At 41.6% G+C, this 22,417-nt stretch overlaps 2 protein-coding genes across 3 annotated transcripts; one reads left to right on the forward strand and one right to left on the reverse strand.

Moving 5' to 3' along the window:
* Nucleotides 1–3,511: 3,511 nt before the first annotated feature.
* On the forward strand, nt 3,512–5,075 carry LOC115381558 (40S ribosomal protein S27-like). Its single transcript, XM_030083032.1, has 4 exons — nt 3,512–3,649; nt 4,087–4,195; nt 4,308–4,418; nt 4,498–5,075. The coding sequence occupies exons 1-4, from the start codon at nt 3,644–3,646 to the stop codon at nt 4,524–4,526; spliced, it is 255 nt and encodes an 84-aa protein (XP_029938892.1). The 5' UTR covers nt 3,512–3,643; the 3' UTR covers nt 4,527–5,075.
* On the reverse strand, nt 4,906–21,572 carry LOC115381556 (tropomyosin alpha-4 chain). Of its 2 annotated transcripts, XM_030083030.1 has the most exons (9): nt 20,981–21,571; nt 10,054–10,187; nt 9,799–9,916; nt 9,438–9,508; nt 9,136–9,211; nt 7,966–8,028; nt 7,655–7,724; nt 6,115–6,197; nt 4,906–6,060 (listed from the first exon to the last, which is right to left on the reverse strand). In XM_030083030.1, the coding sequence occupies exons 1-8, from the start codon at nt 21,110–21,112 to the stop codon at nt 6,115–6,117; spliced, it is 747 nt and encodes a 248-aa protein (XP_029938890.1). In that variant the 5' UTR covers nt 21,113–21,571; the 3' UTR covers nt 4,906–6,060. The 2 variants fall into 2 exon arrangements, with proteins under 2 accessions (XP_029938890.1, XP_029938891.1); XM_030083031.1 differs by lacking the exons at nt 4,906–6,060; nt 6,115–6,197 and adding an exon at nt 6,845–7,033 and having other exon boundaries at nt 20,981–21,572.
* Nucleotides 21,573–22,417: the final 845 nt, after the last annotated feature.

A 22,417-nucleotide genomic window follows, 5' to 3' on the forward strand; every position in this document is an offset into this window, starting at 1 on the left:
TGGTACCACATGAGAGAAGATGTGGCCCTCTGGTGCCGGACTTGCACCGACTGTGCATGCAGAGCCAGACCTCACAAAACTCCACAAGCATCCATGGGAACAGTGAGAGTTGGAGCCCCCATGGAGCGCATTGCACTGGATATTATGGGCCCACTCAATGAGACAGAACGCAAAAAATAGCTATGTGCTCGTAATACAAGAATGCTTCACAAAATGGACTGAAGCATTTCCTATCCCAGATGAAAAGGCTGTCACAGTGGCATGTGTTGTTGCTACAGAATGGGTTTGTCGCTTTGTTATGCCTCACTCTCTGCACAGCGATCAAGGGTGCAATTTTGAATCTGAGGTATTCCAGGAAATGTGCCATCTATTCGGCATTGAGAAAACCCACACTACACCATTCAGACCACAGTCAGACGGCCAAGTTGAGCGTTTCAATGCGACACTGCAAAAGATCCTGGCCTCTACTGCGGAATGCTGTCACTAGGATTGGGACCTGATGATCCCATATGCCGTTATGGCCTACAGAGCAACAGAGCACAGTTCAACTGGTTTCACCCCCAATTTCACGATGTTTGGACGTGAGATAAGTGACCCAGTGGACCTTGTAGCTGGTCTGCCCCCCGACTCTGACCATGCACTTCAGCCCCAGAATATGTCCAACAAATGCACGAGCGGCTGGAGCTGGCTCACAACATCACTCGAGAAGCCCTGGGTGAGTCAGTCACATGTGCAAAAAGACAAAACGACAAAAATGCTTGCCACACACAGTACAAAATCGGAGATGCAGCGTGGTATCTCATCAAAGGAACACGTCATGTCAGAAATAAAGTCAAAAAGGTTCTTCCCTCCTACGAAGGACCTTTCTTTGTTATGGGACAGCTGGACAACCTTGTCTACCGGATCCAAAAGAGCCCAAGAGCCAAAGTCAAAGTCGTCCATCATGATCAGCTGAAGCACTACCGCAGTCGTGATCCGCTGGACAACACCTGGGTCCTGGACCAAGCCCAGAACTGGACACCTGCTGAGATCTTGCCACCAGCTGCAGATGGAGACTCAGCAGATCAGGATCTTCACCTACATAACCTCCTTTCTGTTGCCTCAAGTTATGGTTCCAGTGATTCTCAGCCGTCTACACCACCTGCTAATGTTTCCAGCATGATCGAGTCTCTTCCATCCACTCCTTTCCATGTGATACTTGACCATGGTGGGGGTGTGGTGGGAGAACCACACCACCAGACCCAGCTTGTGTCACGGCCCAGACGCCAGCGCAGAGGACTCAACCACTACGGGGACTGGGTAACTTAGTTTGTCACCTGTGATGGTTTATATTTGCACTAGATACTTTACAGTTCATATGGACTCTAGGCTAGTTTTACAGTTTTCTGTTTGTTAAAAGCACTTTTCATTGTTAACAAAAAAAGAAGCTGAAGAGACAACGCTGTCTTATACTTGCACTTTATGCCTTGTGAATGTATGTATTCAGTTAGTCAGTGTCATCCTCGGTCACCAAAGATTAGATGTGAAAGTGTAAAGTACTCTTTTGTTTAATGAGAAACTTGCATTTCATTGTATTTTTCCACACTTGTTCACTGCTAAATGAGCTAAGTTTTATCACTGCATAGACACTTGTTACTGATATTCCTACCTCACTGTTACAATTTATGTACAGATACAGAGATTATGTGCCAGCTTTATGAAGTTAGGATGGAAAGGAATTATTGCTAATTGCCAGTCCATGGTGGGGGTAGTGTTGTGAGCGTGCCTGGTGAGAGAGCCAGGGCCGGCGATTAGGCTGGGCATCCGGGGCACTTGCCCAGGGCGCTGAGCCATAGGGGGTGCCTGAGGCCGTGAGGCGCGCCGCCCAGGGTGCGCCGCTGTGACGGCCTGTTTGAGCAGCGCACTGCTTGGATTCGCTCGCTCACTCCCCCCCCAACAACTCTCACGAGACGCCGGGACCCTCCGCGACACTACCACGGGGTGCTCGTGTCGGCCTTGCCCGGGGCGCCTGAGAAGCCGGCGCCGGCCCTGGAGAGAGCGCGGAGCAGTTGAGTGTGGGCGACTGCATGCAGGAGGCAGTGAGGACAGGTACGGCGACCGAGGCAGAAAGGGAACTTTTGTGCAGTGCAGTAATAAAGCGCCCCAGCTCTTCAGCACTACTGGAGTTGTTCTTTTTGCCACCATTCTTCAGAGGTGGGAGACTGGAGCCTGATCAAGTCATCTCCATGCCTTGCTTTTCCTCTGACCATGTATCACACCAGGTGAATCTAATCAACCCTGCTCCTCAGCTTGTCTGTGGTACATGGTGAGGGCAAAAACATGGCATGGAGAAAACTTGATCAGGCTCCAATCTCCCACCTCTGCCATTCTTCAAGCAGAGGTAACCTTGTTTCTGGGAGTTAACCCCGGAGGAGAAGTCATCCTCGGCCCTGGAGAAGATCTCCCTTGCGTCCCCCAACCACAGTTAGGAGACAGAAGGCAGGAATGGTTAACAGGACGCTTGGTCACCCTATCTACATCTCCAATGTTATATAAAAAAACTTCCATTTGCGACGAACCGCAGCGCAACACACAATATATGCTGGGATGTGAGTGCCCGACTATGGTTGGTTATGTTGTAAATGTATGGACGGATAAGATTGTGAATATAGCGTATGACGTGAAGCGGTACCGTTCAAAAAGATAACTGTCCGGAAATGTCAAAACATCTATGCGCAGTCTGTAAATAATCTCCAGATGAATCTCCAGGCTGGTCTGGGGCACATAACAAGTCCGGGCCGGCTCTGCCTCAAAGCCCAGATCTCCAGAAGCCTCCTCCATTGATTGGAGCAGTGGGACGAAAGTTTAGAGATTTGCATATTTGTGTGTTGTGGATTGATGCTTTGAGATTTTATGTGAGAAGTGTGTGCAAACCTGAAAAAGTGTGTGTTGTGTTTTGACAACAAGGTGATGTGAAGTTGACATCAGAATGTAAAGAAGGAAAGTTAGAGTTCTAATAAGATAAGGAAATCTAAAGTAGTAAAAATTGAGTCAAGCGATTGGGGACAGAAGTAAAGGTTGTGAAAATTGTGCTTAATTTTTGCCTTTTGTGTTTTAGCCATCGAAAAAAACTGTAATCACATTTACTCATTCACACACACAACCCCACTGGAGGTGGTTGCTCTGCTTGGTGGAAATTCTTGTTTGATGGGTGAGAGATGAAAAATAAGCTGATTCAAATGTGGAAATGTTTTGATTGTGTGTGTGGTTTTTTTTTTTTAATTCTGCACAGGAGTGGTCATCACTGTATGGGGTAGAGCACTCAAACACAGTTAAATATAAGAGTGTTATATAATATGCATCAACATACATCTTACATGCAAACTGGTTTACTTATTAATAGCAACATTAATGTTGTTTGCTTTTGACTTGTCTCAATCTACTGCATTATTATTCACATGTTCATCAAGGACCAGCCTAACCAGAAGTATCTGTTGAACCTTCCCTCATCTCTGTAACTCCGCCTGCTCAGTCTCCATATTTATTCTAGTCAGTGTCTCAAGACCACAACAAACCACAGGTGGACCTGCTGAAGTACTGTACCTCTCACTCAGTGAACATTACATTGGAAAGAGACAAGCTACGTTGGGATTTATCAGCAAAAATGCCTGTAAGTGATTATCTTTTGAATTTATTTTCCAGTTAAAAGTATTAGAAATTTTGTTTCTTCAGAAGGAAAATTGTTTGAAATCTGGTCAGAAATGCAACATGATATGAAGACAAAATTGGGAAATATCCACAGGACTGGAGCACAATGCAAATCTTGAAATATGTTTTAATTTATTGTGCTCGATGTGCTCTTTGTTTGATTGTTATTTGCTCATTGTATAAATGTATCAGGATTGATGTCAGGACTTGTCTGAACATGTTCGTGTTGAATTTGACTAACAATCCACTCATCAACCAGCAGGGGGGGTAATGCAGCATTATGTTATTGTATTCTGTTAAAACCTTTATGTAACATGTATGGAAATAGGTCAGTATTTTTTATCAAAAAGCCTTATAATTGAGTTCCAGTATTAAAGGTTGTTCTGGCCTTCTCTGTAGCTTGCACGGGATCTGCTTTACCCCAGCTTATCAATGGAGAAGGCAAAACACAAGAAGAAACGGCTGGTACAGAGCCCCAACTCCTACTTCATGGATGTCAAGTGCATTGGTATGGACTGCATAACAAACCCACACTTGGTGTAATTTAAATCACTCGTTTGTGAGAATGTTTTAATAATGCAAGTAAGGAAAGTGATGTCTATTTTTTTTCCCCCCCACAGGCTGCTACAAGATCACCACTATCTTCAGTCATTCCCAGACAGTGGTACCTTGCACAGGCTGCTCATTGATACTTTGCAGGCCAGGAGGAGGAAAATGCAGACTAACTGCAGGTAAAAAATAACAATCCAGAAATTGGTGGATATTGATTTTATTGCAGAAAATACTAAGTGTTTGATTTTACTTGTCTAGGCTGTGCCTTCAGAAGAAAATATTCATGAACCATCATCTGGGGCATGAATGACCAGCAGCAGAGAGGACCATGGATAAATGAGTCGAAGCTACACTCCGTTTCACCGAAACTCAAAAAATTACCCGTTAAAGTGTACCTTGATATTTGGAGTGAAATTTCATGTCACTTTTGGGGACAAGATCAGCCATTCAAGTAAACAATTGACCAATTCCGAATCATGTACATTCCTGTGTTCAGATTGAACTAAAATTATGAGGCAAAGCAATTCACCAGAAACAAAAGCACTCCCTCCAAACCACAGGTGTAACAAACTGTAAAAGAAACAGTCACAAGTCATGATTCCTGTAAAAGAATTTTTATTAGGGTGACATGGAGGGGTGGTGAATGAGATATATATATTTTAAAAAAAAGGTCTTCATCAAATGTGAGGCGCTTTCTGTGGCTCTTGGCATGAGATGACACCACATTGACCATCACAAAGAAAAAAATAAAACATTTAAAGGATTAATTGTCTGTGTTATGTGTGTTCTTTGGTCTTGAGAGTTCTTCTGGCAAAAAGTGGTGTGAATGGAAAAAAGTAATAAAACTTTTCACATACCTAACATTATTCTACTATATACAATAAGTATTTAAGGTTGGTAAAACTTGAATTGAGCTTCCAGTGGTTTGGGGTTTAGCGCCCTCATGTAATACAATATATTGTAATTCTAGTAAATGCTGGCTACATAATTGCAAAATGTTGGCAACAATGCAGGATGTGTCAGTGATCAGGGAAAGAGTAAAAAACGTCCACATGCACATCTCTCATGGTTTGTAGTTTTCCATATCAGTAAGTAGAAAAGACCAAATGCACTAAAAATATCCAAAATGACAACCTCATGATAATCAGAGATTGACAAAAGAAGCTTTATTTTCTATATAAATGCAGATTACCTAAAAAAAAGTCTCTGAGCAGCAAGTGCCATGATTTAGGACCGTGACCTTTCCATCAGTTCTCTGTCCCAATTAATATTTGTGCAGTTTAAATAGGCACAGGTGGAACTATACTACTGAGATGTGTACAGATTAATGAAGTGTCTGCTTATTTATTGCCTACTTTAAGATGGGAAAACACATAACACATAACATAACTCTTGATATAACTTTATATGACCACTGGGTGGCACCTAAGAGCCAAAGAAATCCAGACTGAGCAAAACCCATTGTCATCTGTAGCCTATGTATTACAAAAATAATCAAATGCACAATATATGTGTGCAAAAAACTGAGCCAGTTTCAGCCAGTTTCAGTGGTTGGGTGAGGTTCCTTTTCATATTCTTTGCCAGTTTTTTCAATGAGTCAAAAATAGTTTGAGAAATTTTTAAAAACACAGCTGGAGAAAAAAAAACATCAAGGGAAAAGCATTAAGTTAATCCCCCGTTTTACATGGGGAATAAAGATTTTACAGCTCAAAGTGTGGAATGGAGTCGAACGTTTAATGGAATGTTAATGACGATCTCATCCTCTCCAGTTTCCTCTGTGTGTGTGTGTGTGTGTGTGTGTGTGTGTGTGTGTGTGTGTGTGTGGGTGTGCGTGTGCGTGGGTGTGCATGTGCGTATGGATGCATGTGTGTGTATTTATAAGCTGTTGAGCTCCTGGAGGGTCTGGTCGAGGACTTGGTGCATGCCCAGATTCTCCTCTTTGGCACTTGATAGTTTCTCTGGAGGGAAGAAAGAAACGTGACATGGTGAACCTTCAACCGCCAGCTATTAATTCTGCTGAAGTCATGCCGATCTTCATCTGCTTACAGGTCTGTCTGACAGCATCCCTGGAAAAACTGCACAGAGCATTATTTTACAGACCAGATGTTTTGCATAGCTAATTTGGTTAAGTTGTGCCAAACGCAAAAAAAAACACACATAACTGTGCCTTTCATGCATAAACCATTAACTACTACTACTACTACAGGAAGACAGTTAGTACACTCTATCTGGACTTAGTAACAAACTTGTGCACTGCATTAAGGAGTCATTCAGTTTTAAGTTGAGGAGAGAGGGTGAAAACTGCACATACTTTGAAAACATACTTTTGTGAGAAGATGCCAAAATAGTTATCTTTCACCGAGGGGCTATTAAGGATAATACAGGACTGAACATTATTAACTCACACCAAAACCACACAGTAGCACACGTTCAAAGCGCTCACCTTGCATAACTGACAAGCAGATGGACAATGTACAACAGCAACCAGCTGTATGATAACAAACAGCTCGGTATCTAACAAATTAGGCTCTGAATTATACCAATAAGCAAGAACAGAGACAAAATCTGTCAAGTTGAAAAGAAAAATAAGTTTAATTTTTCTTTTTTGTTTAATAGTAAGATGGGCAGAAGGCACAAATGATTCACAAAAGTTAGAGCGAGAAAAAGAATGGAGGTGAGAAGGTGAAACAAAGAATGACAGATGTCAGCATCTACAGAGAAGTCATGTCATTGAGGGCATGGTCCAGCTCCTCGCTAATGGCCTTGTACTTCAGCTTCTGAGCATACAATTCATCTGGATGGCCAGAGGTCGACAGGAAGGTGTCAAGGACAGCAGCGACACAAACAAGCCAAAAGCAGGACAAGAATGAGAGACAGATGGAGGCAAAGAGCAGAGGGAGGAAGGAGAAGACAAAAAAAATAGGTCAGGCTTTTTAAAGATGCAGAAATGCTTGGAGGAAAGAATGATGCATGTCTTAATGTGGTTTGTAGCTCTTTTTTACAGGGTGAGCACTGAGCATTTAGGCCTTTTCTGGATGATTGACTAAATATTATGGCTCTAATAGCTCCAGTTGCTCGTGCTTCGACTACTAAATAAATTGTACCTGACTAACTGAGCATGTTTGTCCTGTTTGCTATGTGGCCAACATGGCCTTAATACATAAGAGTCACTATTAGCTCTTCTTAACTGTGCAGTTTTTACATATCTGATAGAGAACTATAGATCCACAAGAAAACTCTACAGCAGAAATAGGACAATTTTTGTGGAATCCAGGTCAAATTGAAATTCAGTCAGTTAGTTAAAAACAATCGTACATTGAACACAAATGCATTCTTAGAAGAAGTTGATCACAGGTTCAACATTTTGGGTGCAAAAACAATCTAAATGTTGAGATGAGGTAAAACATTCTCGTACCTTCCAGGTCATCAATGGACTTTTCCAGTTTGGCCACTGTTCTCTCAGCAAACTCTGCACGGGTTTCAGCCTGGCAGGAATTTAGACACAGTGCGTCAGCAAACTTCAGCAAATGAATCCAGCATGCATGGCTGGAACTGCAATGGCTGTTAGAAGTTGTTCTGTTCACAGTCAAATCATTATGAAGATGAATTGTTCCACATTTCTCTTTTAGAGGAAAAAACATCTGCATCTGATAAAGCAACGAGCTCATGCATGCAAAATTGCATGCCAGTAACCAGTAAACTCATCCACTCTGCTGAGGATCTCACCTCCTTCAGTTTGTCAGTCAGAATTTTGATCTCCTCTTCAAACTTGTCTTCTTTTTCTGAGTACTATTAACAAACAAACAAATAAATTAGTCACAGACCTATAAATAAACGGTCACATTTGTACAAAGCGACACAATGTAAACAGACGCATCGTCATCTTGAGCTATAATTACTGCAGGAAGCACAGTGCCACTCCCTCTGACAGGTTGGTGTTACGAGCATGTTGGTGGCGTGGCTTAAGAACGAGTTGTATTGTTACACCTTCCACAACAAAGCCTGACTAAACACTGCAGAAGTGTACAGTATTGGCACAAGAATGCGATTATGTGGTAAATTGTGCATGCTGCTGTCCTGCGCGTCTCCGCCTGGAGAGTGGCGGCTTGAACAAGAGGAATATGAAGCAGGTCTCTCCAGGCTGCAGATTTGCGCACATATACTCAAACACCTTTCAGAGGTATTAACTTTGCACATAGAGAAGCAGGAGGAGTTAATTTAACATGGATATGTCAATGTGCAAACAGATGTGAATAGCTGCCTGTCAAACCGGTTCAGGTCTGCTGCTGAGCCCATGTGGACAAACCAAGGCTGAAATAAACGGCTTGGCTTAATGATACACAATTACAATGGGGGTAGTATGAAACAATACTTTAGAGGAGCCCTCTTTAATGGCCGGGTCACTCAAATTACTGTCCATTTAACCATGAGAGCAGCCTAAATGATGAGACACAATGAAGTGGAGACGAGCAGGTGTTGAACGCTAAACCTCTTGTTAAGTATAAATTGTTGTATATAGTTTTATGTTATTTTGTGTGTGTTTGTGAAAGAGAAACAATTAGCTTTTATGAAGAGTAGGTCTGTTTAGCAGAATTAAAATAGCTTGAAAATGAAGTGATGTGACTGATATCATTCATCTCAGTGAATTTCAGGATAAAACAAGGAGTGTCTTGCGCGTTTTCATCTGCTCAAACATCTGTGAAAGTCTCCGTCTACACACCACTTTACTCTTGCACTGGCAATCTTAACATTTCACCAAACTCTTTTTCAGTTTCTAAGTTATGAGGATAATCTAATGTAAAGTGGTTTGTTAAAAAGCCCAAACTAGAAAATTCAAATAACGTGCAAGCACATGACAGTATTTCCTTTAAAAACCAAACATTAGATATCACTCACCTTCTCAGACTGAGCTTCTAAGGACTTCAGGTTGTTGGTCACATTCTTCAGCTCCTCTTCCAGGTCACTGGCTTTACTGAGGAGAGAAACAGGTGCGTGCTTGACTTTAATGAGAGTAAAGCTGACTTTACTAGGGCATTTATACTCATAATTTAAAGGTGACAGTCTGAACGTAAAGCCCATCTTGATTATTCAGTTTTGACTCTGTTATGGTAGCATACACGGCTGAAAAGCACAAAATGAGGTCACTTTCCAAATAATAATATGATATGTTAAGCTTGACTGTATGTTTTTGGGTTTACCATTCTGAAACCTCGGCCCTCTCTTCAGCTCTCTCCAGGTCCCCTTCTAGGATCACCAGCTTACGAGCCACCTGAGACCAAAGACATCAAGAACTCAGCAGGAATTTCTATGGATTTGAAAAATAAAAATACTGAAATAAAAATTTCAAACGCACAAACGTAGACACACAGCTGACAAAAGCATGCACTTTTCCTTTTTTCTGAATCAGAACAGGTACTGCAGAAGGAAAGAAGGATGCCTTTAAATGTGTTTTCAGGCCAGTGGAACACTCTCTCTTCGCAGGTGAGCAGGTACGAATGAAGATGTTGAAGAAGGAATTTTCCGTCTTCATCTAACTGGCTCCCACTGTCAAAGCCTCACCTCCTCGTATTTGCGGTCAGCCTCCTCTGCAATGTGTTTGGCCTCCTTCAGCTGCATCTCCTGAATCTCCATCTTCTCCTCATCCTTCATTGCTCGGTTCTCAATCACCTTCATGCCTCTGATGAGACAGGATCATATACAGTTTCATGCTTTCAGATCAATAGTTCTCAGACAGCTTGGTCTTTTAATAGATGGGATGAAATATGATCCGAGTCCCTGGCACTGTCCATGTCAGGTTTTTTGAGAAAAACTGACCTCTCACTCTCATCTGCAGCTTTCTCTGCTTCTTCCAGTTTCTGCAGTGCAGAGGCGAGTCTCTCCTGGGCTCGGTCCAGTTCCTCTTCCACCAGCTGGATCCTACGGTTCAGAGCTGCTACATCACCCTCTGCCTGGGAATTAAAAAGAGAGGACTTTAGTCATTCATTCATTCATTCAGCTGCTCATCACTGGTCACATCTTTACTATCGTCTGCTGCAAAATAGGATCAGGAGAAGCAGACACAAAGAGGGAAAAGGGACAAAAAGAACAGTCAAATTATTCATGACCATAAGGGAAAACAGTCACACATTTAATAGGAGCGTCTTTTCATTTATCTATCAACACCAAGTAAAGAGTGAGTTTATGCATATTCACACACGACTGGTGTGTCTAGCTTGAAAAGGGAAGTGAGTCAAGAACCAACACTATCCAACGATCAGTTGTTCCCTGGTGACGGTTTGATTGTCTGTCAACACAGTAAGAAATATGACGGCGGTTTTTTTTTTTTTTTTTTACTTTGCCTGGCCCAGTTCCTGATATCACAGTCACATCTTGAAGTGTAAAAAAAAAAAAAAATCAATTATGATTAAAAACTTTATATGCACATTATATGAACAAAAGAATTTCAAGCATTCTGAAACATCTCAACTGTATTAATTACAGTTGCCAATTAATTAAAAAATTTTTTTTTTTTAGGAAAAACATGTTAATTTATTTCATGTCCTAATATTTTGGGACACTATTTTTCTATATTTGGAATATATGACCAGCTAAAATTATAAAAAGTAAACAGATATTCCAGTTTACCTGAAATACACTCAAACAGTTGCAATAGAAATTAATGTTTTAGAAAAAAAAACTACTTCAGATTCACCTTCAAATACGTGTTTTCAATGACAGCCTGAGATGTGTGTTTGATCGTTGTCGTCAACATTAGTTTAATCTCTGAGTTACAGGAATATATTGTCTCTCTAGTTTAAGTTTATATGAAATGTGAATAGAATAACATCCAATACCACATTTGTTTTCTGGTTTTTCAAATTATTTTGCAGCAGCACAGACATTTTCACCGTCAAGCAGACAATATGACGACAAGCCAGCAAAGAGAACAGCACAAACACAAAGTGAGCCGAACATATCGGACTCTCATGCTGGGAAAACATCTGATAAGCACATTTACAAACAACCAACCAAACACAGCTATGTTGCTGTAACTACAGGGGATATTTAGCCTTGTCATTAAGTCAGGCTAACCTTCAGCTGCTAAGAGGTCACACCAAGGTGAAGAAATCCAGTCTCAGTTAAGCTAAATAAAAAATACTTTCCCAGCATTAAAGAAAATCCACCTTTATTTGTTCGGCACTTTTCGTATGAAAAAACAACACAAATTGCTTTACTACATTTAAACAACATTACAAGATAAAACGACAAAAAAATAAAGAATACCCGTCCCCCCGAACCGGACACGCCCTCAGTGTGGAGGAACCGTAGAATTAGAAGACCTTAAAACTGATCCTGACACAGACAGGGAGCCAATGTAGCGACTTTAACACTCGAGTAGTGTGAGCCCACCCTCTGGTCCTACTGCGACGTCAAACCCACTCCTGTTTCAACACTTTATAGCAAACTTAAAAAAAAAAACGCTGGCAGGCAGAGGAGCTTCTTCTAAAGCAGAGAGGCAATAATAAACTGTCTTAGATAAAACACAGCCTGAAAAATATAATCTTTCTTTAATATCTGAAGATCACACAATTTTAAATCTGAATGAAACAAAAGCCTCAATATCCGGTGGTGGTGAATGCAGAAACGTGCCAAGCAGTGAGTGACAAATGCGCTTCATCTCATCTGCGCTCAGTACACAAAGGCAGGGAGAGCAAAAAATAAAGCAAATAGACAACCACACAAGAATTTCCTCCGCTGAGCAGGGAGCTTATCCAACCACCATCTCCTGGGGAGCTTCATTCAAAGCAAAAAGCAGTGAAACTTAGTCCGAATGAAACACAAAAACTGGCCGTTGTTAAACCGTATGTAACCAGACAGCAAAAAAAAAAAAAAAAAAAAAAAAAAAAAAAAAAAAAACCTACAAAAACTGCACCAAAAGGGTTATGGAAACCTAGTTCACTCATACATGTTCACTCTTTTTGAAATAAGAAAACAAAGGAGCTGGGATTTCTTGGAAAAACAGACAGTATTCTGTGCAGTTTCAGGGTTCCAGTTAGGCCAGTGACTCATGAGTTCACCTTCCAGTCCATCAGATCAAGAGCAGGAGTTTCTGCCATTCCGTTTACGAGAGCACTCAGTCAGATAACTTAAACAAATATGAATGAGAAGGAGCTGGACACAAGAGGTCAAATACCACAATTAGTCAGGGAAAAAGCTGTTAGGTCTGTTTAAATAAATGCAAGTCAGATTTTCGTGCTCTGGCTTGTTAACTGCAGGCACAGATTTGTTTCCTGTAATTTTTTAAATTTTCTCCGTCTTGTCTCCATCTCATCTCAAATTGCTGACTCGCCAATCTTTTCACTGCTCTCCTTCCCTCTCTCACGTTTCATTTTTGCACTCCTCAAGGTCTTTTCCAGCTGCACCCAAAGCCGTCAAGGGAAGCCACAGATACGAAACAGGAAATGTCTATCCAGCAATCACTGACGTGTCTTACAACAGGCAGCGCTTGATAGAGGGAAATCTGCCCGACAGAAGGAGTACAAAAATCATTAATAATTGGTAAGAACATCTTGAAATTTTATTAGAAACATTCTTTGCATGGGTCTGTATCTGTCAGCACAGCATCAGGCCAGAGAGAAGTGCAGCACAGAATAAAACCCGTCCCTGAAATAACAGATAATGCTACTTCCTGCACCCTGAATGAAGCAATGTGTTGAAGAATACCATCTGTACACAAACAGGCATGCTATTCATGGGCTTTAGGTCAGTCAGCACCCCCCCCCCCCCCCCCCCCCCCCCCACACACACACACACACACACACTCTCTCTTACTTTACCAATCACTGCGTCTGACTGACAAGCACACCCAAACACAAATAGCACATTACCACCAGCTAACCACCAGCTCACTTAATGCAAAATGACATTGCTGTAAATTAACAGGCAACAACAGCAACCAGCATCTGAGCTGATATTACAGTGGTGGTATATCTTTGCTCACAGTCACATCATGTGTGCAACCTGGTGAATTATCTGTCATCAGATCAGGATAGCACGGGGGGGGATTCCCTGACAGACTGACACAGCTTTGTGTCAAGTAAAGGCTGATGTACATGCTCGCATTCCTCTAACTCACTCGACCATGACTGAAAAAGAGACATGCTTTTCCTGTAAATCTTGAAATGATACTCCTCTGCAGTTTCAGAAAATCATTAAACCACATTCAGGGTGGCTATGAAAGGCACTAGAGAGTGTTTTTATAAATGCAATATTGAAGAAGCAGCGTCAAGCTCGGTCACAGGAAAGAAGGACGTTGCTTCACAAATGAGGATCTCGAAAAAAGGTGACAGGAAGTCAGCTGCCCGAGCTCCTTTCGTTTCCTCCCTTTGACTGTTCTTTCTTTTCAGAGCTACCATTCCCCCTGCGTCTCTCTGGCCATGCCCCTTCCTCCAGTACCCACTTTGTATTCTCTGGCGGCCAGGGACGCAGGATGCCTTATATGGTAAAACGCACTATGGAGAATGTTTGCAGCAAAGCATCAGGAAGAGCGCAACTAAAAGATGAGTAGCTGCACTTTTATCAACAGAGATTAACATGTAACACCAGCTTTTTTCCAGAGGCAACAGGAGCTGGCTTGACAGCTCCTCTAAAGAAGTTAATGCCCTGCTCACAGGCACTCGGCTCATTGAGGTGACAGATGTCAAAAGGTTTAGTTCAACATTTTGGTGAACCCACGCTTTCTATGCATGAAGGCCACCAGCAGACAGTCAGCTCCACATAAAGACACGTGGAAGTTTCTGCTTTTTCACAGGGTGAGATCTAAGAACAGCCATTTAATGAAACATATTCAATGGTGTATTTTATTTTATCTGCTTCATCTGTGGAAAAAAACCAACCACAAAACTAAACTAATAAACAATGCATGACAATATCTTGCCACTTTACAGTTCCTGTGGCCACCACAACTAACAATAGCTACCATCATCAAAGATTATTAAATATTTTTGAAAAATCATCTGAACAGGCTGGAGGCTGTATAACGCTGGAGAGCGTAAACAATAGGAAATCATCAGCATCTATGAAGCTTGAATCACAAACAAGGAACATATAGAAGGTTAGAAAAACCTTTCAAACAGTGAAATACGACAATAATGTCATTGAAATCAGTTACTGACTTCTTTGCTTCTAATAATTTGAATTCTAACATACTGTGTTAAGTGGATTTAGATCCACTGTCAGTGATATTGATATTCACTATGCTATTTTTGCTTTTGGTGTATTTTTGAAAATGTCAACCTCCCATAAGCACTGAATCAATATATTACACAAACGCTATGTGTGTATTTATTCACCCTTGTTTGAGTATATGACTTTTTAAAGACACATGGGTCCCACAGGAAAACAGGCTCCAGCTGAAGATACAGCACAGTTCTGCTGGGAGAAACTGAAGAAATACCTGAGTGTATTAGAGACAAGATGAAGGACAAGTGGAGGAGGAATCTAATTACTGGCTGATTTCAGGGCAGTGGGCTAATGAGCTGCACAATGCTGTTGGGGTTCAGGATAAGTTATTCCTGACACAGCCGCTCACTATTTTCAATGTTAATGTGTGTTTGCGTGTAACAGGGAGAGAAAAGTGTGTAATCTTGCCCCATAATAACCTGGCATGCATAAAAAAAAAACAAAAAAAAAAAAAAAAAAAAACCCTGCATCAAGTCATAAGCCAGTCTGCCACGCAGCTTGATACGTAAGAGAAAGTCTTTAACCATCTAGACAGGCGTCACAATGAGCGCACTTCGTGCCAAATCTCATTTGTCACCATTTAAAAGCATGCACTTTCACAAAAATAGGAAAAAGTAAATTTTCCAGAGACAATACAGTGCCTTTCTTGAGGGTGGATTTTACAGGAAGCAAATATAAAACTTCACAGTCTTTAAAATTTGTTTCTCAAATAAAGGGCGTGTGATTTAAATGCTTCCTGGTCATGTAAACATCCCATCAATAATGGTTAAATAAGTACCAATTCTATTTTGCTGTGCTAACACTGATCCACTAACAAATGGCATGAAGGTCTCTCTGAGCTTTGCTTACATTGGCAAAGACAGGAATCCTGTGTATTTGATTTGACAAAAGCTGAAACACTGATTCAAAATAGTGAATTTCCCATTCCATGGCAGCTTTTTTGTGGCATCACAGGACTGTAACCAGCAGTACTAATATATTCTACTTCTCAATTGAGGTGAACATAGCCTTAAACTGCATAATCAAATAAGCTCATAACATGGGTGTGTTTCCCCAGGATCCCACTGCCTGCCAGAAAAGCATTAACAGGTGGCTGTGATATTTGGAAAGTTGGTCTGTTCTCAGTGAGAAAGTCCAAAGAAAACAGTGACACCAGGAATTAATTCTTCCCACAGACTTCAGCCAGATTCAACTGGAGGTCAACAAAAAAAACCCTCAAGCTCACTGACAACACGAAGCAGCAAACAAAGGACAACTTTTGACTGGTTCACCCTGACGTCGAGGGTATCTGACTTAGTGAGAATCACTAATCCTGAATGACTGGCTGGTGTGTAACCTCAATGAACAACTACAGTGCATAAATACTGGCGCATGTATACTTGTGCTGAGGTAGTTTGGTGCTGAATCAATCTAAATACAAAGAGTTTTAAATGAACAACTGCTATAAGAAAACTAAGTTAAACCGAACTAACAGGAGCAGAAGCAAATATTGTCATTGATTTCACCCGTTGAAGACACGATGAAATGACACCACAGTTATCGTCTGGTTTCCCTATGCCTATGCACTTTCAATATACAACTTTGCTTTTTAAATGTGATTAAATGTTCAATAACCAATGGTCCTGGATGGAGTTTCAAGGTGTTTTTTCTATATCATTAGCTATATCATATATTAGCTATATCACAATGTTTCAAAGAAGGGAAAAAGGTTAGCTATTTGATGTGAAAATGCCTCAAGAATTATTCTGGTGATCACCTGTTACAGATCAAGAGATAATTAAAGTTAGCTTACGAACTGGAGACATGTTTTTTTTTTTCCCTCTACGGCAGTGGTCCCAAAATTTTTTGTACGACGGACCAGTTTAAATTGACAACGTTTTTTTGTGGACCGGCAGGATGGCGTATAAAGTCACTCTAACAGGGGTTTATGATGCGTGAGGAGAAAAAAAAAAATGAAGCAGTTTCACAAAATAACTGCTTGTCTAAGTGAAGCATTTTTCAGAATAAAACTCAAGCAAGAGTCAGGGATATTTGAATGTACACTTCCAAATTGAAATTTTTTTTATTCTCTCTTCAAGGCCCGGTACCAAATGATGCAGGGACCAGTACTGGTCCACTGCACAGAGGTTGGGGACCCCTGTCCTACAGATCCTTCTGTCAGGGGTCAACAAAAGCAGGGAAATGTTCATGGCAAATGTTGACCTTCCTGTTGATCAGGGCTGGTGCTTAGTGACAGGAAGTGCTGGGAGTAGAAGCAAAGGAAGCACTGGACCTGAGTCGGCAGGCAACATCCTGGGAGGGGCAGCCAATCAGAGGGCCAGTGGGCACCTCTTAAAACATATGAGCCCAACTTCCCCCTTTCATTTGGTTTTAAGGATGGATGTGCTTGCCACAAACTCTAGTCCAACATGAAGTGACACACCAATTATTGCAACAGGAACTGAAGGTTCTGCCTCCTTTATGTCTTCTACTGCCATATGAACGCATACCGCCTAACTGATGCCTGATCCCATAAGATGGGAGACCACAAGGGAACACCTGGAAGCAGGAAGCCTGTGTGACAGTGAGTGAGTGGTGGTGGTTGGAAGGACCAAACACGCAGCCTGGCAGCCTGGTTTCCTTCAATCTACCTCATGGTAGCTGTGGCAACAGACGTAGCTTACCACCATCAAGTATGGAATGAATGAATGAATATTGTCATTGTAAAGTGATCTGAGTTCACTGTAAAAAGGCACTGTATAAAACCAATGCATTACTACTATTAAAGTGATTCTATCATGGTTATAGGCCTAATATGACTTTAACAATAAATCAATTACACTCCTATGTATGGAAACCGAGACAAAGGTAATGCAAATAAATGCTGGACATGCAAACTTACTAAGGATTGTGCTGTTTCTTAGAGAAATAACAATTCAATCTCTTTCTGTAGCACTACATTTGAAAGGAAACATCTCAGTCTTACAGTGCCAACAGTCCTGAGATTACTGTTGGCGGCATGCATTGAAAATAATTTGAACTGAATAGTAAAATGTTGCTTGTCTCGGTGTGTTTGCTCTGTGATGGACTGGTGACCTTCCAAGGGTGAATGCTGAACTGGGATTGGTTCCAGCAGTCCACAACCCTGAACAGGATAAACAGTACAGATGATGACTGAATGAATGAATGAATGAATGAATGAAAAGTAATCTGTCCAACTCTCCTCTATGCAATAAAAACCACTTAATTTGTCCACCACTGGAAGAAAAAGAAAGAAAATGAGAGTTCGTTTGGAAGAAACTATGCAAGACACAGCTGTCATTGAAAAAAAAAAACTGAAACAGTGCTGTTACATGTCACGTTCAAATTTGACAGAAAATATTTTTAAAAATGAACCTTCTTTAAATCTGACTAAAAAAGAGTAAAAGGAAACATTTAAAAATGATTTAAAAAAATGTCATTTGTTTAATATTGTGATATAAATCGTTATCGACTGTTTAAAAAAAAATGATGGCGATCGGACTTTGACCTATTTGACCTATTTGATAGTTTTAAAATGTGTGACACTTGTGGAATGTGTGACAGTTGTAGAATGTTTGACGGTTATAAAATGTGTGACGGTTGAAGAATGTTTGATGTAGGGCTGGGCGATAATATCAATTTTATGATGTATCAACATAATTTCTCAACATTTAAAATTCAATATTAAAAATATATATAGTTTACATCAATATAGCTTCTGCATTAAAATATTAGTTGTAAGAGTTGCTATGTTGTTTCTCAGCTGTCTGCAGCCTCTCTCACTCTGATGTGAGCTGCACTTACAGTGCCGGCCCTCCGGCTCATATCCCAAGTTTGCAGACAAACACAACATAGAATATGACTGAAGAGGAGGTGTCTGGCGCTTTGGCTGATGGGTGCAATGTACATATTGGCCGATGGCGCAAATCACCTGGAAGTGCTTTCCAGAGGAACTGCTGATTTCACTCACCCCATGTTGAGCAGAAAAAAAAAATGAATGTGCAGAGAACACAAAAAACATGTTTGGATCAAAAGTTCCACCTCCTCCGGAGCTGTGCGCCTCTGACGGGAGGAAGTGTTTCCTTCATGTTTTCTGTTACTATGGTGACAGACATAAGGTCAAACATAAGGTCCATGGGTCAAACCCAGAACGCCAGAAGGTCCCGTCCGGCCTGTGAGGCGACTCTGCGCAGAGTTGAGTTAATGCTGCCTTTTTAGTTGTAGCAGGACTGAAAGAGACATTTCACTGTACGTCGCACCAGGGGACAAAGTTTACAGTTGGCATGATGTTGAAATTGTACTTATTTTGAAGCTATCACATTTTCATGCATTTATATGCTCTAAAACATTTGGATTTGCTGATGTTTGTTTGTTATTGTGCTGCCATTTCACTGGTCTGACTCCCGCTGGAGAAAACCTTGTTGCTTTAAATGTTGAGCAGCTCATTGAGAGTAATCACATCTCATAAGCCAAACACCACTCTGTCCTGCCTCTATGATCTGCCAGCTTTAACACATTATTTGGTAATAGAGGTGTCAAACCCACACAAACCATACCATGTGGCTTTTTTTTTTCAGCTTTAAGTTGTGGCCAAATAAATTTCTCTTGCGTACACATTTCTAAACAATGATTCATTACACTCAGCAAGGATTCTGTTTTGATCTCCCCCATCCTTTGATGAAGGAGTTTTTGTGCCAAGGAATAACTCCAGGTTGCCCTAATTATTCACATATGGGAACACACTGACCTCGCACACAGATACGCAGAGCAGCTTGACTTTGAGTATACACATACACGGTGGGAGATGTATGACATCTGAAATATGTCTTTGCAGGCTAAGCTTGACAGGAAAGATATTCAAGAACTTGTTCAACTGGACCTGTGAGAGACCTGCAGGACTCTGGTGATGTCGGTGACATTGGTGCTAAAATAATGGGAAACTTCCTTAAAGACTCCCAATTTGTTACTTGAATTTATTTGGATTAATAAAACTGCTGATGCATGTTACTCTGGTCTGGCCATACATCATTCAATAAAATTAAACAAACGCATTCAAGCATTCATACAAGTGGCAAAAAATAAGAAACACATCAAGCAAATTACAAATTTTTAACGGTTAATTCACAGCAATCCTAGCATTCACATTTTCCAGCCATAGATCAATAAAACACATCATGAAGTGGAAGTCTTTGCATTATTTTTTTTTAACAATAACTGTGTCAGTCCATTTCACAATTGTTGCTCACAAGCAGAGCAAATACCCAATTTTCAATTTCAAAAGGTGCTGTGTTACTTGTCTGTCACAGAGTAAGTCCTAAGCAGGCTCGCTCTTTGCCTGGGATGCCATATCTTTACAGCCGCTCCTTACCCTCCCACTCCTCTTGAGTTTCCCACATGTCCTGTCATTTAACCAGCTACTACGCAAAATATATGGCATCATGTACCATAAAGCACGGTGTGAAACAAGTCAAGATTGTTGTATAACTTGCCATTACCTCCCCATTGAATCTACCTTTACAATATAAAGTCATAAAAGTTGCATGTGGGCTGAGTCAAGAGACAAGCAGGTGACGGATCTGGACAAATACTGAGTCACTCCTGACACAACCAAGTGTCTCCTTTGATAACAATTGTGGAACTTCATCAATGACTTGTGCTGAATTTCTGCCAGAAGTTTTGAAACCAATGTAATGAAGGTAAATTAAAGTGCCAACACAACATAAGGATAAAATCGGGCTAAATATCATTTCAATTTGAGAAATGAATGGCATGTACTACCAATAAAAAAATTATCATATTCAAAAAGCCATGTGTTTGATCCAGAGATTTGTTGCTTACACAAAACAAAGAACAGTGATAACTTGAATCTACATCCCAGAGATCAAGTGATTCAATTGAGAGTAAAGCAGTAGGCACGCTTTAGAAAGTTATGCTCAGCAGTTTCCTGACATCTGTGGAGGCAGGGATGACCGATGCCTCAGTCTTCAACCACACTGCTTCACCCACTCCGCTAAAATGCCACCGACAGACTAAAATATGAATTTCCTACTCAGTTTCCAAACACTGCCCCGTTAATCTCATAAAGCTGATAAATCCAGATTAGAAAACAGTTTGTGATTATGATATGATTGGCCATTGTGGGGTTGTTTCAACAAGAAGTCATTGGACTAATCTGATAGCTTTATTAGATTAGAAAAATGAGGCTGAGCGTGCTGTCTACGTGGTGCACATTATTCACAGTAGCAGTACAGAGGCCTGCGAATCAGACCGCAGTGCGCATGCTCGCAGACCTGCAGGAATCTAAACTTTTTTTTTTTTTCATTAGACCAACGCCTTGCATTGTGGCACAATCACGCCCGCCAATGGATCAATGGCATAAAGTAATTACACTTTTTAAGAGCCCGAGGGGCAAGCACGAAGCGGAGAAAGCCACCTGCCAGGCCTGACACACTGCGCAGCGGCGAAAGACAGAGGTTAGGAGCGAGAGAAGAGTGAAATAAATGGGAGCGGATTGTCTCACTTTCTCTCGGAGCTCCCGTTCACAGTCCAGCTCTCTCTGCAGGACCTGAGCTCGGTCCTCCGCGTCGTCGGCCTGCTGCTGCAAACACTGGATCTTCCTCTTCACCGCATCCAGGGAGTTAGTGCTTGCCATGGTTTACTAGTTTTCTCGCTTAAGTTAAGACTAGACGTTAAAAAAAATCCCTAAAACTCACAGTTAGGACTGCTTCTGGGTTGTGCAAAAGAATAAAAATAAAAAAAAAGACGCGTAAAATGCGGCCGCTTTACGGATTTTGGTCAAAAACGAATGTATCACTCAGAAAAAATGACTTAGAATGGCGACTGGAAAAAGGAGAGAAAATGTCGTTCAGGGCCAAAGTCTTCGGAATGGAAAAGAGTCGTTCAAGTGCAGTAAAAGTTACACGACGAGGAAGCGCGCGCCCGGGTGGTCTCCAAATGCGCCTTCAGGTTTGTAGGAATGGAAAGCTCGTGCGGAGGTGCAGGAAAGTGGTCCTCTGGAATGTACGTAGTACTTTTGGTCCGGACACCGGGAGTTTGAGCAGAGTCGGCAGCGCTGCGTGGTGAGGAGAGCGGAGAGAGCGGCACAGTGCGCCGGAGGAGGAGAGAGATGATCCGGACGATGAGGTCAGAGAAGGAGGGGCCTGTAAGCGCTGATCTGTGTGATCTCTGCTGCGAAACTCAAAAACAAAAGACAGGAGCCAGGCTGAATTACCCTCAGTTATTCAGTACTTGCGGTGCCCATTGTTTGGATGTCAAGCGCACAGCCATCCTCTCCTAAGCGTGATTTGACTGATAGACTGCTCGGAGTCTGATTGAATGTGGAACCAACTTTCTTTAATTTCCTGGAGCTCCAAGAATTTTCACATGTTCTGAATCCACTGTAGACAATCAAGGAGGGAAGAAAAAAAACTCCACTTTTTTTTTTTCTTTTTTTTACCAATATACAAAAGACAATTTATTTAGATTCTATCTGCTCAGGAGGCTGAGGTCTCTTGGGGTGCAGGGGCCACTCCTGGGGACTTTCTATGACTCTGTGGTGGCCTCAGCCATTTTCTATGGAGTGGTCTGCTCAGGCAGCAGCATCTCACTTGACTTCCTGAGAGGAGGAAGCTTGATTGGCTGATCAAAAAGGCCAGCTCTGTCCTGGGGTGTCCCAGTGGGGGTGGCAGGAGAAAGGAGGATCAACATCCCTAATGGACAGGGTCTCCCAGCCCATGCAGGACACCCTGAGGGCCCTGGAGAGCTGTGTGAGTGACAGGCTGCGTCACCCCAGGTGTGTTAAGGAGCTTTACCGCATGGTCCTTCCTCCCTGCTGCCATCAGACTCTACAGCCAGCACTATACCACACATCACACACTCTCCTGAATGTCCATGCAATCTTAATTTATCATGTGCAGATATCCAACCTGTGAAATCTCATCAATTCAGCTCTGCGCAA

The sequence above is a fragment of the Salarias fasciatus genome, chromosome 23 (assembly GCF_902148845.1).
Source record: "Salarias fasciatus chromosome 23, fSalaFa1.1, whole genome shotgun sequence".
Taxonomy (NCBI): Eukaryota; Metazoa; Chordata; class Actinopteri; order Blenniiformes; family Blenniidae; genus Salarias; species Salarias fasciatus.